This window comes from Thunnus thynnus, chromosome 1 (assembly GCF_963924715.1).
Source record: "Thunnus thynnus chromosome 1, fThuThy2.1, whole genome shotgun sequence".
In the NCBI taxonomy this organism is placed as follows: domain Eukaryota; kingdom Metazoa; phylum Chordata; class Actinopteri; order Scombriformes; family Scombridae; genus Thunnus; species Thunnus thynnus.
In genome coordinates, this window is record NC_089517.1 from 23,723,119 (window position 1) to 23,741,208 (window position 18,090).

General features: G+C 37.5%; 1 protein-coding gene across 1 annotated transcript in view; it reads left to right on the forward strand.

Moving 5' to 3' along the window:
• Positions 1-9,032: 9,032 nt before the first annotated feature.
• Positions 9,033-18,090, forward strand: part of chs1 (chitin synthase 1) — a 29,497-nt gene continuing 20,439 nt past the window's right edge. Inside the window, exons 1-7 of the mRNA XM_067591505.1 lie at positions 9,033-9,463; positions 9,646-9,738; positions 13,073-13,208; positions 15,012-15,197; positions 16,041-16,242; positions 17,275-17,435; positions 17,752-17,827. Of these exons, the coding sequence (XP_067447606.1) occupies positions 9,692-9,738; positions 13,073-13,208; positions 15,012-15,197; positions 16,041-16,242; positions 17,275-17,435; positions 17,752-17,827 (808 nt within the window). The 5' untranslated portion in view covers positions 9,033-9,463; positions 9,646-9,691. The remainder of the gene's footprint in view (positions 9,464-9,645; positions 9,739-13,072; positions 13,209-15,011; positions 15,198-16,040; positions 16,243-17,274; positions 17,436-17,751; positions 17,828-18,090) is intronic.

Genomic DNA, 18,090 nt, shown 5'->3' on the forward strand with positions numbered 1-18,090 from the left:
CATATGACATTTACGGGGCCTTTATTACAAGATGCATACTTCATGTCCTCTGCGTCGGCCGAGTCACATGTAAAGCTGTTGTGAGATACCTGACTGACACACACATATGACATATTAACAAGGGAAAGGTACTTTTTTTGAAGAAAAGAGGAGAGAAACTCATATCTAGCAATTTATCCTCATTTCAATTTATCTCTCTCCTTAACTCTCTTCTGAGAGAGGATCTTTCATTTAATGTGAAATATTTGCTTTATGTTTCCCTCTGAAATTAAATGTCCTGCTGCCCTCTTATATAAAACTGAAATAAATAACATTGTCTCTCTTTATCAATGTCTTTCTGTCCAAGCTCTCCTGTACAGTGTTTAATTTGTGTTTGATAAGTGAGGAAAAATGTCCGCTGCCCTGAAAAACATTTATTATATGAGGATGATGCCTCAATTTATCTTCAGCAAGTCTGCCCTTCATCTTTGCCATTCATTTTAGTATTACATTTTTAGTAGTAAAAAAAGTCAGATACACTGTTCAGTAGTGTAAAAGCAGAGAAATCTAACATACACAGGAGACCTACATGGCAATTTTAGCTCAAACAAACCAGACATTTTCTTACTTTAAATGTAATTTTTAATATTATATCTCAATATACTATATAGTTTATGATACCTTTGGTATCATCAGTATCATTGGATAAACAAACAACTGTAATAACTTCTGAATTGTAGCAGCACTACATGTTTTGCAAGTTGTAAGCGAGTCCCAGGATATGAGATATCTTATTCTAACAGATCCCTTGGATTTCTTTTTTGAGTGTGTGTGACCAAGATACATATTGAGAGGGGCATTTTGCAGCATAAAAATCAACTTGTCATTGCACTCTGGTTGACAAACTATGTAATGGTAGAATCAGGAAGAATTGTCTGGTGAATGCACCCCAAAATCTTGGTGCAAGGGCAAGGATCAAAGTGAAGATAACCGCACACAATGATTTTATTATACGAACAATGTTTTGACCACACTTGGTCTTTCTCAAGGCAAGTTCAATACACATGTCAGATACAGCCTTGTATATATACACATCTCACGTCTGATACTGATCCACTACCAGTTACATAATTTAAAAGGGTACACCTTTGTTAATCACAATTCACTGAACACTAGAAAAAGTAAAAGGGAAATTTCGCCACACTTTATGTGGATGTCCAATCAGTGTTGATAGTAAATGGAGTCAATTGTAGCAATAAATTCCTCAGTGCGTGCTATATTGACCAAGAAAGCTGCTTTTTCCTACTCATGGGGCTGTGCTGGCAGTGCCTACATGTACCAGGATGCACTGCGCGCGAAACTTCTGATGCCCAACCCCCAAACCCACTCTTGCTTGAACAAATACGGCTGAATATCCGAGTTAGCCAAAACACTGTTAAATGTACCCTCGTCCATAACATCCTCTGCACTCATATTTTGGGATGCCATTTTCACATCTCAAAATATGTAAATTTGGAAATGTAGCTAGTTTGCAAAACAAGCGAAGAAAACAAGGAAGTCTTGTTTTTGAGCAGCATCTAGAGCACGCACCTGGGCTACTCAGAGGCGCAGACTAGAAATTCAAGCTAAAATAGCCCGTAGTTCTTCCTTGCCCCCAACTGCGTCACTGCACACATCAAATGACAGTGCTGGTGCTGGAAGAACAACACATTTTGCAGCTGCACCCCAGAGACAAAGAACATCGGCAACAACTGCAGGCATTTTTCACACTATATCCCTGATTCGAATAGCTACAGATAAGGTTGAAAATAAGCCAAAAGTTCCATAAACATTTTTAACACTCACAGATAAAACATAAAGACTATACATTTTAGAACATGTCCTTGAAATGTTCATGTCTCAATAGCCCTGCTTAAAGAAAATGACCCAAAAGTAAGGGCTACATAGAAATGTACACATGGGCCTGTATTTATCTAAATTTTTATTTTAATAAATAAATTATTTTCTAGTGGTCAATGATAGTGAGGAACTGTGGTGTACCCTTTTAAATTACTGATGAAGTCACTGATTGTGGATCAGCATCAGGTGTGAGATGTGTAGATATAAGGAATATTATAAAATCAGTGGAGTTTAGTGTGTGGTCGTCTTCTCTTTGAAACTATGTAATGGTGACACCTCAAACCTAGTTTGGCATGTCTACAATGAAATTACTTGTTACTAATTGGCCAACACATACACTAACACCAGTATTTGTGCAGTGGGCTAATATTGGCCGATGTGACTCCAATGAAGGCTACAGTGCATGGTACATGGTACATGCTGTTATCTGTTAAATTACATAGATTTGTGTAAGGCCTGTGCTGAAAAATAAAAACAATGTTGTTGCTATGTTGTTGAAGGTGCCTTAGAAATCTTTGGACTGGTGGATGATTTACTATCAAGCCTGAGTTGTCCGAGGCAAGTCTAAAGTCAATAATGGAAAGTTGCACAATTAATCTAAAACCTGTGTGGGTTTTCATCTGGGTCACCAAAATGAGAGCACATTTCTCCCTAATGAAATGTTAATACCATTGACCTGCTCATCTCCAGCAGTTTGGGGCACAGTGTCTTGCTCATGGACACTTCGACATGTAGTCAGGAGTCAGGTACTGAACCAGCAAACCTGAAATTACTTGATGACTTGCTGTACCGCGTGACCTTGTCGCCTGTATAATTTAGTGTGAAGTGAGGAAGTGAGAACACAATGGCCTTGTAAACCAGGACAGGAACAACTCCACAAATCCAATTAACATTACTCAATAGCAGCGTATGGAAAGGTCGGTCTCACACATACATACATACATACATTAATGTACAAGAACATTTTAAGCCAGTCAGTAAAACTTGTCTTTGTTTATCTCTACCAAACAGTCAAATGCTTATCTATTCTAAATTCACTCTGACTGGTAGAGTAATAACAGTGCCACTGGCTGGGGAATAACAGGGTCAGTTTCCTGCTCTGGTTAAGAGCCTATTTTGTGATTAACGGTTGATTTATGGTCTCTCAGAGAATTAGATTCCCCTTTTCGCTTCTGACTGTGAAATCATATCATAGAAGGGGAAAAACACTGTCTAGTGTGCCATAGAGTGGATAGATTCAATCATGTTTGGTCAAGGTGAATTACAGAGCCACAGCGCTGACTGTTTCAGGCCAACATAAAGTTCTGCAGTTGCTCCTCTTAACATTTCTTTTTAGCACCCTCAATTAAAGAGCATAAATATATAAAATACCCTGTGAAAAATACAAATCCCAGTACGACCTGCAGTAATGAATCATATTCAGTTTTTGTTGACTGTGTCAAGGAGGTGTTGATTTATTCCTATGATGATTTTTGAGGCTGCAATTTGTGATGGTGTTGTATTGTATTCAAAAGTGTATCTAGTATTAGACTAGCCTTTTAAATCAAATCAGGATTTTTCTTGGCAGCGATACTGTTGTTTGCATGTGCAGAGTTTATGACACCTGGAGCCTGTACTATGAAGCAAGTTCAACATACCCAGGATATCTTTTCGTTAGTTGGCTTCACTGAGCCTAACATTGGCCATCCAGATAACCAAAACTACGAAGCTAATTATCAACCATGTCAGTGAACTCTGGGTTTTCATATCCAGCTACGAGCATGTTCATGTGAAAGAGGCGAGGTTGATAATTACGAGTGACATCATGAAAACCATAAATGAAGTACTTTATGATGTTGAAACAGTGATACCAAGTACCTGTGGAAAACTTCTGTTTCAGAGACAGCAAAAAGTCAAATTCAACCAAGTGAAATGTAAACAATAGCCTGTAATCATACAACAGAATCTAGTAGAAACACTGGAAATAATTTCCACATATTAAAAGTAGGCTAAGGCTTAAAATACATGTGGAAATTATAGGTATTATATATGACTTAAGTATAGAGGGAGTATTTTTGCTATTTAGTTGGATGATGAAGAGACCGTTCTGAATATGTCAAATAAAAAAACTTAAAAGTGATGTCAGACTGTTTCTGCTGCTGAAGCAAAGAGTGGAAAAGTAGTTAATGACTGATGAGGTGTATCTGACTGCATTTATAATCGTAGGAGCCAATTAACAGTGTGTGGATTATTTTTCTAATAAAAGACAGTCCTTCGTTTTTATTTCCAATTATCATCACACAGTTGTCTCATGTTATTCTGAGCTTCAACGATGGAATCAGACAGTAAAATCATCCTCACTGTCAGCTGTCACTCCAGGAATAAAATAAATTTTGCACAATTAAAATGCAGCTAAAATCATTATTATGTGTTTAGTGTCATAATGTTGAGTGGAAATAGAAAGTCTGGAACAATAAAATGTTTCTACTGACCAATAAAAATATATATTGCTCTTTTTTTCTCATCACTTCATTGTAAACTCAGGACTTTTGTCCATGTCAGGATCCTGTAGAAATGATGAGAATTTTTTTCCAGTGATCTGATTGGTCAGTGGTTGCAGTGTTGACAAGTTGTGATCTAATTCTCTGGAGGTTCAGATTATATATTAACCTGCTCCAGAGCAGGTTAGCTGTTCAGCATAAGTTGCCATAGCGACGTACCCTGATAAAAAGTGAACCACCATCGTAGGACTGAACACCCAAAGATAAACCTGAAGTTACCGTGCCAAATCCTGCTTCGTAGTACAGGCCCCGGGACCCATATTTGCGCACACTTGCTTAGAACTACCTTAGAATGGTTCCAGATAGGTTTATTCATGTTAACAGAGTCATCTGTGTGTTAATTTACTGGGAGCTTTTGACCCCAAAAGGGCTCTGGAGGCTCAGATAGCTGTAGTTGTAATGAATGTCAAAGAACTGAAGGCATCAACACAGAAAATGTACACTATTTTTATTGAAGATAGATATAAATAGATAATATAAACACTACACTACAACAGCACTAAACAGCCTCAGTGGCATAGGAAACATCATGCCTTGGTGCATTTGACAGAAAAGCTTGTAACAACTACTTTGCCATGGACATTCGGAAACACTGACTTTGTTGAACTAATTTCTGGTCCTTATATTGTTATTTCACTGTCATTGTCTAAGAAGTTAGCTAAATAAAAGAAGAGCAGTGTTCCCATTCACTCACCACCAGTTCCAGTTGTGCCTGAAGCAGAGAAAGTGCGTGTGGTTTGCATTTGTCGTGATTATTATGTACAATGTGAAATTTCAGCAGCGGCGTTAAAAATGTTGGGGAAACACTACAAAACCTACAACCCTCAAGCTCAGTTGTGTATGGTGTTGACTGAAATTTTTAACTGTCACAAAGTTTAGATTTATTGCAGAGCTCCTTGTATAATATTGCATTGTATAGGGTTTCTCTGTTTCTGGTCATTGTATGTAACATGTATGGTTCTTATTTGACATGTATGTAACAAACATCTTATTTGTCCAAAAAGCCAAGATTACATTTGCATCATTTCATCTTGGCTTATCTTTTTCCTTTTTTTAAAAAAAACTGAACTTTTGTTTCTAATCATCAAAGTATGCAGTACATCATGTACATTCCAGAAATTTGTCAACCACTGTGCTGCACTATGTATAAAAATCATTCTTCATTTGCTGTCATCTCATTGCATGAAATTTTACTCCCCAGCCTCAAAACTATATCCAATAAATCACATAGAAAATAGCATTCTGTAATGAAGATTTCACGGCATCTTTTTGTTGCTTTTCTATTATTAGGATTGTGCCAATTGTGTTGTGTCAATCTGTCAGCCAATTTCTCTCCTATATTTAGGATTTATAAGCATTTCTAGTCAAACAAGTGTCATTTCAAGTCAAGTAAAGCCATGCAAGATAAAAGACATTTCTTTTTTTAAAAGGAGACTGTCCTGATCCTAATTTTGTTTTAGACAACTTACAAACACATTTGCAGAATGCAGTTCTAAAACACTTTGATGAATTTGATATATCTGAACATGTACCCTAATAGCACTCTTCCTTTTTAAGTTGCTGCTGAGAACAACTTCTTTGTGTCCTATAGTAATAAGATGCCTATATATAGCTGCTCTTCAATTGTTTTGGTAGACTCAAGACGTCAAACTGCATGTTGTCAGAATAACCTGGATTTAAACTGTTTTATTCCTCATGTTCTCCACCACAGACTTTAAAAAGAAAGGGCAGTGACAAAAAACACGACCTTGCAATTAGCTGCCCGGTTTGTAGAAAGTTTTATGGGACAGGAGTGGCCGATGGATGAATCAACAGTGTGTGTATGTCTATGTGTGTACTGGATTGAAGTGGCCTTACTTCAACTGATTCTGGCCTAAACATATTCTTTCACCACAATCAGAACTGATCACTGCCCTCAGGCATGTATAAAACTCTTGCTGTGGATCATTTAAAAAAAAAAAAAAAAAAAAAAAAAAAACTCTTCCTGTTTGTGTATTTTTCGTTAATGATTCTTCACTGATCAGCAGTACTTCCTGCTGTGTTTATCCCCCTCAGTGGCATTACAATCTCCTCTGGCTTCTGAATGTACAGTATTTGCTTGAACTGTTGGAAACTAAATGTACATCAATGGTACTTTCAAAGCTGCAATTTTTGCCTGCTACATGGAAGAACACAAAACAAACTCACAAAACACAAACACAAAATCCATTCATCAAGTTTTTATGGAAAATGTACCAAATTATTGCCCAATACTATTAATACATCAAACAAAAAACAGAGTAACATGGATTTCTCATTGGGGTCTTCTTTCTGCCTACCTTTCAAATGTACTGCATGTCTTTATTATTATATATTTAGCTGCATTTCAGCTTTGGTTTAGTCCACCAACTCTTGAGAAACACATCTACTGTGTGTCTCACCAGGCTTGTTTAATGTGTCTTTTCACCTGTCCCTCATTTACTGCAGCTCTCCACCGTTTCACTCCAGACAGGTATCGTACAGTCGGCTAGAGTGACCTCTACAGCTGGAAGCAGCTGCCCACAGTCTTATATTATAAAGGGGAACTCCTTACCCTGACCAGAAAACCTAATTTTTAAAAACCTGTTTAAATGTTAAAATTAACTTTTAAATTGAATTAAACAATTGTAGCTTAAAGAGAATGAAGAGGATATTCACAGCCAAATCTAGGGAGTTTAATCAAACATTTCATTCATGACCTAACTGCTTCCTTCCCATTTTACAGCCTCTGAACAGCAGATAAATAGTGAATAGCCTCTCCATGTGTATCTACAGCAGGTAGTTATTCTCAACACAGAGTCCATATGGCTACTAATTATAGTTTGGCATTGAACATTTCAGTGTGTCCAAATCAGAGCCAGGGAGCCAGGGCTACCTCGTTACTGACCTTTCTGTAGATCTGAGAGGCATCAGCTGTGAATAGCAGTAACAATGCCCTTGGTGACATTACCATTGTGATGTGAACAACATTTCACAGATCATGGAGCAGGACTGTCAAGCTGAGATGACTGCTACTGAGAGACGACAGGCGCCAAACTCTTGTCTGACACAGCTTCCTATGGTTTGTTAGTCATGTCTACCTCCTTTTATGAACAAAAATAAGACAACATGAATGAATAAGAGGTCTTTTTTGGGATGTTTTTAACTTGCTACTTATCTTGCTTTTACAAATGAAGCCCATGAAATCTCACTATCCCCCACCTTGCTCTCTGGTTGCTGTGTGTTATTATTGTGGGACTGTTCTCAAACTCAACCACCTGAAAGCGGGGGGGGGGGGGGGGGGGTACCACCGCCATGTTGACCATATGGCCAACTGATTATGCACTGGCAGAGCATCTTAATGAGAGTCCACAACCTGACAGAGACATTCTTTTGAGCCCACACCTCACATACACACTGACACGGAAGCACACACACACACACACACATACGCACAGACACATTAACATGCGGACACATGGGTTCATCGATGCAATCACACACAGACTTTTGCAAATATGCGCTCACAGCTTAAAACACACGTGAAAATGAAATTCACATCCATAAATTGTGTACACAAACAAAAAGCTCTTATGCATAGTCCATATCTTTCACACAAGCACACACACACACATTACGGAAACCTGTTAAAAAATAATTCAAGCATAGGTGCAGGCTAAAACCAAAGCCCAATACTGACACCGAGTGGTAACAGTCACACACTAAATCTGTACTGGCCAACAAGGTCAGAATTTGAGACTATCTCATCAGAGGTTTGTGTTGTTTTTCTGTGGGAACAGTACAGCCAAAATGATCTATAACATGTGTAAATGGTGCACAGCTCACAAGAAACATGACTATGTTTACAAAAAGTTACATAACATTAGAATGCCGAAGCAATGAGCACCATTACGCCAAGTGTGAAACCATAAAACTTGGTTTAGATAAAGTTATTATGCTTAACATGATGCTGGTGGAGATCTAGGTGGGGCGTAAGCTTTAGCCTACATCCAGGGATACAGAATAGATAAAACTTTATTTTAATTATTTTATGAGCCATTGCTCATCAACCCTTACAAAAACAATTGTATATACATAGAAACCAAACAACACTATACTGGACATCCTGGGTTCATGTACAGGAACGGCATACAGTAATATCAAGAGGAATTTCTTGTAGAATAAAAAGGAGGCAGCGCTTTTTTGAGACCCCCGAAAACAACACTGTTGCACCCTCCTTACAGAATTTTCATGGCTCAAGGTTATCTTTAGTTCAGAACACTAAGCTAAGTGTGGGTCCCTGTTAATTAAAACACTTTAGAGAGGGAGAGAGAGTGTGTGTGTGCGTGTCCACTGTGAGGTGCCAGCTATTGTGTGAAGTAGTGGAAAAACAGGTGGAGATTTGTGTGCACGTGTATCTTGCTGTAAAAGATCCTTGTACCTTTTTTATTGCCCCCCCCATAAAAATTGGACAGATAAGTTATTTTTGATTAATGACAATCTTTGATTTGTCATAGACACATATCAAAATCATATACCTGAGTCATGTTGGGTGGTTACAGTACATCATGATATGTCATACTAGTTGTTCCCATTAGTCAAACCCATTTACACGCTTTTTGGTTTGCTTAGCTTTCAGATGATCCCTGGAACACACACACACACACACACACGCACACACACACACACACACACACACACACAGACATACACACCTGAAGGGGCTGAACATGACTGTTTATATGGGTGGCTATTACACAAGCTGATGATAACATGGACAAAGGACAAACTGACTGACAGATTGATGGAGACTTGGACGCAGTCGGTTTTCACGTAGAGGTAGAATTACATTGCTACATTTTACTTTATGTGGAATATCCTTTCTGTGGATACAAGTTTTGTGATATTCAGACTGACTTTTTAATACGAGTTTGGGAGAGATTTTGTGAGTTGAAGCTGAATTGGAGGTGGAAGTTGCGTGAAAAACACACAAAGCAGCAAGAGGAGGATTGCTGAAGACCAGAAGAGAAAAGTATCAATATAGCACGGTAAAGTTTCTATGTTTTCTTTAATTTCAAAATGAGATCAATGAGCCATAATTAAAGGAAATTCAATTATTTGCTGTTAATTCATGTTTCACTGTAAAATACATAGTAATTTAAGGTAATTCATCAGAAAAAAATAACTAACTTCAGCTCCATGTTTCAATATTTATTTGTCTTTGACACAGACTCTACATAGGCCACCATAAGACAGCAGCGGAGTAGACGAGCAAGATGGAGGAGTTGAAAGAGAGAGGAAGGAAAAGAGAAGGAAGACACAGGTAAGAACTAATCTACAGTTTGTGCTGCTTCTTAAAGGTCATCACGTTTCATTTCTTCTTTATTTAAAGAAAGTGACCAATGCTAAAGATTCCAGACAGACGATAATATGCGACATGAGTTGAATTTAAATACACTGAGCTCAGCTACCATAGTTTGATCTTAATTAGCCTGTCTGATCAAATATATACAATGGTGGGGGAAAAAAATCTGTCTTACTGACATTTTCTTTTTAGGCAGCAGAAATTCATCTTCTTCTCTGGGGGCTACTTTTATTCTTGAGCCCCGTGCTGCCTTTGAGAGGCTTTTTGGTAGACTTGTTAAACAAAATTGGCTCTGTGCTGTGGACGCAGGATATCTTGCTGTAGACATATACTGTGGAAATTTGAAAAAAAAAAAAAAAAAATTTCCATATGGCAATAGTTTTGTTTTGTGTATTTGTACTTTCACTCATCGTTTGTGTACAGTAATTATAGAAAAGAGGTAAAGGTTACAATTTGTACTTAACCACAACAATTTACTGGAAGTAAAAGAATTACACTGTGAATAGGGCTACAGAGGTGGATTTTATCATGCCATTAAGTTTTAACGTTATATCTGATTGGCTCCAATAGTGAGACAGATTTAGAAAGGAATAGATTCGACACACCATGTAGCTTTGAAATAGACGTCACTGTATTCCATGCAACCAAAGTTGAACTTCTTTATCATTGTTAGGTGGTTAATTGTTAACAGAATGGATAGTGGTAATGGATATTATTATTAAATTGTTCTCCAAGTGATATATCATGAAGTATTGTATTACCAGGTTTCTATTTGGTATAATTTAGTGTTTGAGGAAACAGTTAATTTCCCCCGTGCACTGCTGTGATTCTCTTTATTGCCGTGGCTGATAACATCCCCACAGACACTGACTGCTGTTAGGGGAGTGCTGCTCCGTTTAATGTGTTAATTAATAATGTTAAATACATACTAGAATTTTAAACACAATTTTTACCCCTGTGGTCAAAGTGTCTGTTTGTTTCTAGGTTTAGAATATTTTTAATTTAATTTATTTTGTGCTATATGTTACATATGATGACACAAAAGTTTAATCAGAAAAACAACTTACATTTTCAACACATTGTGATTTAAAAAGTCTAAACTTCAGAAAAGCAAAGTCCATGAAAAGTCTGAGAAAAATGGCAAATGGCTTGACTAGAAAAATTATTTATCACTCATTGAGCATTGAGCGTTCTGTAACTGTGATGAGTGATGAGAACCAATTTGCTATGTTCTGAACTGTGCAGAGGCCAAGAGAACAATAAACATTTTATACTAAACAAATGGCAATACTATAGTCAGATTGGTGTTACATATTGATACATATGAGAAAAGCTTCACTGAAATAAGAATTATCTTTACTCAGTTTCCTGTAAAAGTAAAGGAACATGCAATGTATTCCAATCATAGACGGTAAAAAATATGGACGTAGCCACCGTAACGTCACCCAGTGGTTTCTGAAGGGCAGTTTTGAAGGTCAAAGTGGGCTGCTCCAGCCCTTGCCATTTTGGCAGTACCTGACTCCACCTAAATCCCGGCTAATCCAAAACGGGCAAAGAGGTGGAGCTGAGGCGGGCCGAATGAAGCCTGGTTGCTGCAACAAGCCACCTAGCAACTAGCAACCTTTTCACTCAAAGCGCCCACTTCCTCAATTACGACTAACTTTATGGCTTAATAAAATTTAAACAGGTGAGTTTCACCCCACGTACTGTTGTCATGAACGGGGAAATTAGCTAGAGACCAAAACCAATTTTTGTACCAGGCTGTAAACGTGTTTATTTCTGCTGTAAAGGCATTTTAACATGGGGGTCTACGGGAATTGACTCGCTTTTGGAGCCTCAAGTGGCCATTCAAGGAACTGCAGTTTTTGGCACTTCCGCATTGGCTTCATTTTTCAGCCCTGGAGATTGCCATTTGATTCCAATACACATTTACAGCAACTGACAAGTATAACAAATATTATTGTAGAACCAGGCAGGCAAATTATTGTAGCTTAAGAGCAAAACGAATACCAACATCATTATGATGCCAGGACATCTAGTAAACATTTCACAGTATGAAAAGCTTAAAAGCTAAGTGTTTTAGCTCTTCTCAAATCAATGGCCTATCATGGCGAATTGTGTAGTGACTACTGATTTATATGCAGTCAAGATAAAGAATGTGTCACTATTCACAAACATGCACTCTCACCTCACATACACACCTAGTGCCAGCTTGGCTGTGGTCATACTGCAGAGCAGGTTTCTCTAAACTTGCTATAGCAAAGATAACAAACTCTTATCAGTTCAAGGTAGGGAAAACACACCCTGATGATTAGTCAGTGGGACACCAGAGAGGCTGATAGACACTCAAATGTTGTTAGTTTGGTTTAGAGCGCCACAAAAGACGGGTTATAATCAGAGGTATTCTGGAGGCTCAGTCAGATTAGACGCCTGCTACAGTATATACCTGTAGTGTCCTGGGTCAGAATGCATCCATTCACCTTTCCCTTCATCCCAACAATACCCTTTCATCTCACAGTAATGCAAATTGACTACAATAGTACAGACAGACAAAAGAAATCTAATCATGAACAGAAAGAAAACAGGACGTGGATATTGTATACAGCAGGAAAGCTAAGACAAATTGTACCCAAAGACTTGAAGAGGAAATGTACTGTGTTGGTAAAGAGTTACTTTATTGTGGATAGACTAATAAATGATTGTTTCACTGAACCTCCTGGAAACGTGACCTGTATCTGTCTCAACACACTGATTATGACCTGCATCAGCCAGTCACTGAATTATCATTATTATATGATCATAAAAATTCTTAGGTGATCTCATTGGCATCCTCTCAACAGGCCAATGTACCTTCTGGTTTATGACTTTCCCATCAAAATCAACCTCTTCCTCACTGCCACTGAAGGATTTCCAGTTACTTTCCACCATATAAAAGTTAATAAAGCAAAACACATTAAGACACTGTGACCTCTGGTCTTAGGTCAGTAAACTGGCATATTCAGCAAACTAGCACAGCACAATGTATGTTTCAAACGTCTTAATTTAAATTCCATAATCAAAAAGTCCAGCAGCAGTATATAATACGAAGGTTCTCACTGGCGTTCTGTCATCTTGATCGAGTGAGTTGAGACTAACTCTGGCCTAAATACATTACTTAAGGTTTTTGAGATTATTCGGCTGCCATTTTCATAGCCCATTATCATACTACCATTCTGATTATCCTGGCTAGAATAACTGTGATGACAGCTGAAGTTAATCAATGTGTGTGTGTCCATGTGTGTGTGTGTCTCAGAGATACATGGGATCCATTCCAGCTGAACCCCATAGGAGCTGAGAAGGAAGCTAAGAGAAGATGTTTCCAACTGGCCCAGTACCTGGTTGCTGTAATTGTGGGGTTAGCTGTCCTGACCAGTGCTGTTATTTCCAAGGTATGATTATCTAGCTATCTGTCAATCTATCTGTCCATCAATCTATTTCTAAAGTTATTTATCTCTCTATTTATTAAATTATTAAATGCTAAAAACCTGGGGGTCATTTCTGATTCAGATTCGATGCTCACACGAGAAACACCACCAAAATTGCCTTAAATCATCTTCGATAAAAGTCAAACTACGGCCTTTTCCTTCACAGACAGACTCCGAAAAACTGAAAAAATATGCCTTTGTCACAATTAGGTTCACTTTCTGGAATGTATTTTTTTCTGCTCTAACTAAGAAAGCCTTTCAAAAATATTATTTTAATTTTGGATGTCTCTGAAATTTAAGGTATTATATGAAGCATTTATTTTGAAATGCAATGCAATTTTGAATGAAAGTACTCTGAATTATTTGATCACTTGTCCATCAAACAGTATTGCTGGTACTGTGGCATCTCTTCTTGAGTTTTCTTTAAAGAGGGTTTGACTTTCTGTAGGTGTTGTTTTTTTCTCAATCTGCTTCCCAATTTTTTTCCTTTGTTTGCTCAACACAATGTAAAATATATTAATGCGATGTTTCATAATTGGTTTTGTTTTTAAGGAGACTAACAGGATTTTACCTGTAGTATAAATGTTGCTCATTGGCAGCAGTGTTTGAAGCTGTTCCTGTGTTTTGACATATTGTATTTTGGCAGATTAGAAATGTGGGACATTCTGTAATTGTCACAGCTTTTTAAAAACTTTTTTTAAATGAAGAAAACACTTTAATATATGTTATAAACGTTAATATGTGCTTTTGATTTTAAGTAATACACTTCCTATAGCATAGGTCTGAGAGTTGCTGTTCCTGAGAAATATAGAACTAATCCTTGGCGAATAGAAAACTGAATACTATACTGCATACTGAATAAATGCATGTTACAAAAGGTTAAATCAGTCAGTCCTAAACAACAAAAACTAATTATTTATATGAAAATGTTTTAGATTAGTATTTAATTAGCATTTTTCAATTACAATTTTTCAATTCTGTTTTTACACAGTGATTGTAGTTCAAAAATTTTCCATCACAACTTTTAGTTTACAAAAACGTACGTGTCTTATCTCTCTGTCCACAAGGCAACATGAACAGAATTATTGCTGTTTATTGTAGGGCAGGGCTGATGATACTTGATCCCTTTGTACCCGGTTCTCCCTCTGTTGTTTGTATCTTTATCTGTATCTCTCTTCTCTGGGTGTATCTCTCTCTCCCTCTTTGCAGATATCATTTAATGTTCTCTCCAGCAATCTCTATCTCTGCAGTATGTGCATGCGTTTGCATTATATGTCTCTCTGCTTCTGATTTTCATTGCAATTTATCATCTTCCTTTTGGTCTTGTCTGTCTCTTTCTTTCTTGATGACATCACAGGACTACTCTAAAACAATGCATTCGCTAACTGTTACTGTCTCTGCTTGATTATGCTGATTTTATTTCAACCTGATGAACTTCCATCTTGATTCGAGGGCAAATGAGGACAGAGATGCAATAATGTATCCTTAAAGGTAATTTACAGTAGGTGCTGGAAGCAGGAGGGGGTTTCCAGTAAATCACAGTCTTTATTATTTAAGTGGAAGCAGTACTACACTCAATACTTTAACTAACTGCACTCAAACCAAATGACAAAGTCAAATGTGTTCTTTTAGGGTCTATAAAATCTCCATCTAAAGGAAGAGAGAAACCCCCATCAACTGTATGACGTGATAAACTGTAAGTTTACTTTTGTCTAATCTGCCTCTCTGGTTGTCTTTAACTTGAACTTTTGGTCTCTGTCCAATCAGGGCTCTCTCTTGGTGCTGACGACGATGTCCAGTCCAAGCTCCATGCGCTCCCCAAAGGAAAAACAGTTCTATATGCTGATGTTGGTGTTCTGCCTGGTCTGGCCCAACTTCCTGGTGTTTATGAAATCACTGTGGAGATGTGCCTTCAAGAGTTTTGTACATCCCAACATGAACACCATGCTGTTTGTACGTTTTTCTAAAGCATACATCATTTATCATGTAACATACTTGGCATGTAATTATAACAAATCAGAAAGTATATCATAAATCCTTATTTCCAATATTATATAGTAAGATATTACAGCAATAGATTTGCAATCTGATTTTATGACTCTGCTCCTCTGTTCAGATTCTTGTTTCTGAGCTACACAACTTCAGAACAACATCAAATACTCAGCTTTTCTAAAAACATGACCATACACAACTTTTTTTTTTAACTTAGCCATTTTTTAACTTAACTACTTTAGCTATTTTAAAAATAAAATGTTAATTACATATTGCCAGTACATGTGCATTTTGCAGATCTTGGCCATACTACGCTAGTGAATCATACTTTTCATGTTTCTGGACACACACAAATATAATACACGAATGTGCCATTTTGCGCACATTTAGATATATGCTTCTTGTGGTTTTCATAATGTAAACCGCACACAGGAAACACCAGAGCCTCGGTGCCACTACAGAACATTCAACGGATCCACATAACACAGGAAAAGACAAGTAGTTCAATATCCTCAATGTTAAATCAATCCTGGACAGAGGTGTATTAATAAAATTGTAGTAGTGTCAGTACGGTTTAAACACTTTGATGATAACTGATGTCAATCATTTTAGTTAAAGCTGTTATTATATCATTCCATCACATTCATAAGAACAAAACAGCCATCTGTATCAAAAGGCATTCAAAAAAGCATTCTACATTTACAATCTTAACTGCTTAAACTTGACATTTTCATGGACCTGTAGCCCATAGAAATACATAGAAATATGTGGACATAATGGTGTCTGTATGTGTCTCTTTTTCAGATTTTTGCCATTGAGTGTCTGGTGTCTCTTGGTACCTCAGTCCTGGTGCTAGTCGTTATGCCTCAGTTTGACGTATTGACTAATCTCTTCATCACCGGAGGTGTCTGCATTGTGTCTGCGATTATGCAGATTATATTCAGACTACAGAGAGAAACTTGGAAAATCGTGTTCCCAATCTGCTCCCTCATTCTCACAGTTGCTGGTAATGGTTTTAATATTTACTGTATCTGCAAGATTGTCCGTCTGCCTGTCTAACTGTCTCGGTCATTTCAGGACACTGGTATCACTCGAAACAAGGCACACAAAGCAGATTGATAAATTCTGCTTTTACAGACTCAAGATGGTTGAGTGTTACATCCCTCTTTGGTTTGTTGTTATCCCGATATGAGAAACGAAAATCTGATTCTGACACAGTTCTTTAATTGATGGACTGAACAAATTACTCCTACATAAAATATACCTTTGTAAGTTTCTATTTGTTCATAGGTCATTTGTCCTGACACGTCTTTTCATGTCCTAAATTAGACCTAAGGAATTAATGAAGCAGAAAGTGGAACAGGACAACAGTTTTCCTCTTCCTCCTACAGTACAAAAAATGTCATTCTGATTTTTTTTCCCTCTGGTTCCCCCACTTGTTTTGAACACATTGCAGTTGTAGTTTGTGTCTTCAGGTTTTTACTGAACTGAGGTATCCCTCTAATTATCAGTCAAGGCAGCTCTTTCACTTTCTTTCCATTGTTGTGTTTTTGCATACTATATCTCGTTCAGTAAAGCTGCCACCCTAACTATGACAACTGTCTCAGATAAATGATGTAAGATTTACTAACTGTCATGACTGCCTACACTAAAGTTCTGATTTGAGCATTCAAAAATAAAAATAAGTTGCACATCTCATGGTGGAGAAAAACAACTCGCACTGATTATTACTGACCCACTTTTTGCTGTTATATCAATGAAGTCTAACAAAAAAGTATGTCACTTATTGACATGCCAGCTAGATAGGTGATCACCTAAGTTTTTGTGTAAATGACTGAGCAGTTTTTTGGGGTTTTTTTTCCAATCAATTACTCAGGAAATCAACTGACAACTACTTCAATATTGCATTGTGAAATTTGGAAGTAATTAGCTTGCAATTGGACTTAATGACATGATGGACAGAGGAACATACCTAATAACTGCCTAACTAACTGCTTCACCAATTAACTAACTAACTAACTAACTTACTAACTAACAGGTTACTGCCTCCTGGGAGCTGACTACTATGTGCGTGTATCATCATATGTGGATAGACAGAGCGACGACTGCTTCATCTACGTTGGAATTGGAATTTTCTCTTCACTCCTAGTATCCCTCTGCTGGTGGGAAAATCCACTGCAAGCTACAAACCGCATGCAGGTATAGTGTTTTTCTATGATGTGTTTCCATTCTTCTACATTGACTGCACCAACCTCCAAACTGGAAAACCATTTCCTTATCAGCTCCATTCACCCCACTGTAGACTACAAGTAAATGACATAAGAAAGCTGAAACCTTCCACTGACCCTCTAACCCCGCCATTTATTGTGAAGATGTAAATTCAATGAGGGGGGGGGGGGGGGGGGGGGACAAATAAAGGAGTTTTTGTGCTGTATATGTGTAGTGTGTATATACAACATACTGACTTGACATGATCAGTGGGACTCTTTTCTCATCTATTTCTGTCTCCCTACAGGATAGATTGTCAGAATTGGACGGTTTCAGGGACTTTGTGTTTGTCATCAGCAGTATTCTGAGGATACTGGTGATAGGTAATTATCTTCCATCACTGTCTGGATCAACATCCAACACTCACAAAACGTGCTGACAAAATTACATGTTCTCTTGAAATGTCTTATCAACACCCAATGACAATATGTTTTGTCATGCTTAGATTGTAAAAATCCCATTTCTCACATTCTCACTGGAAAACCAACAGATTTCTGTAATGTCAAAGGTGGGGCTTAATTGCAGATGATGTTCTCCAGCTGTTCAGTTGTTTTCAATTTTGTAAAGCTACACTTTAGATGCAAGT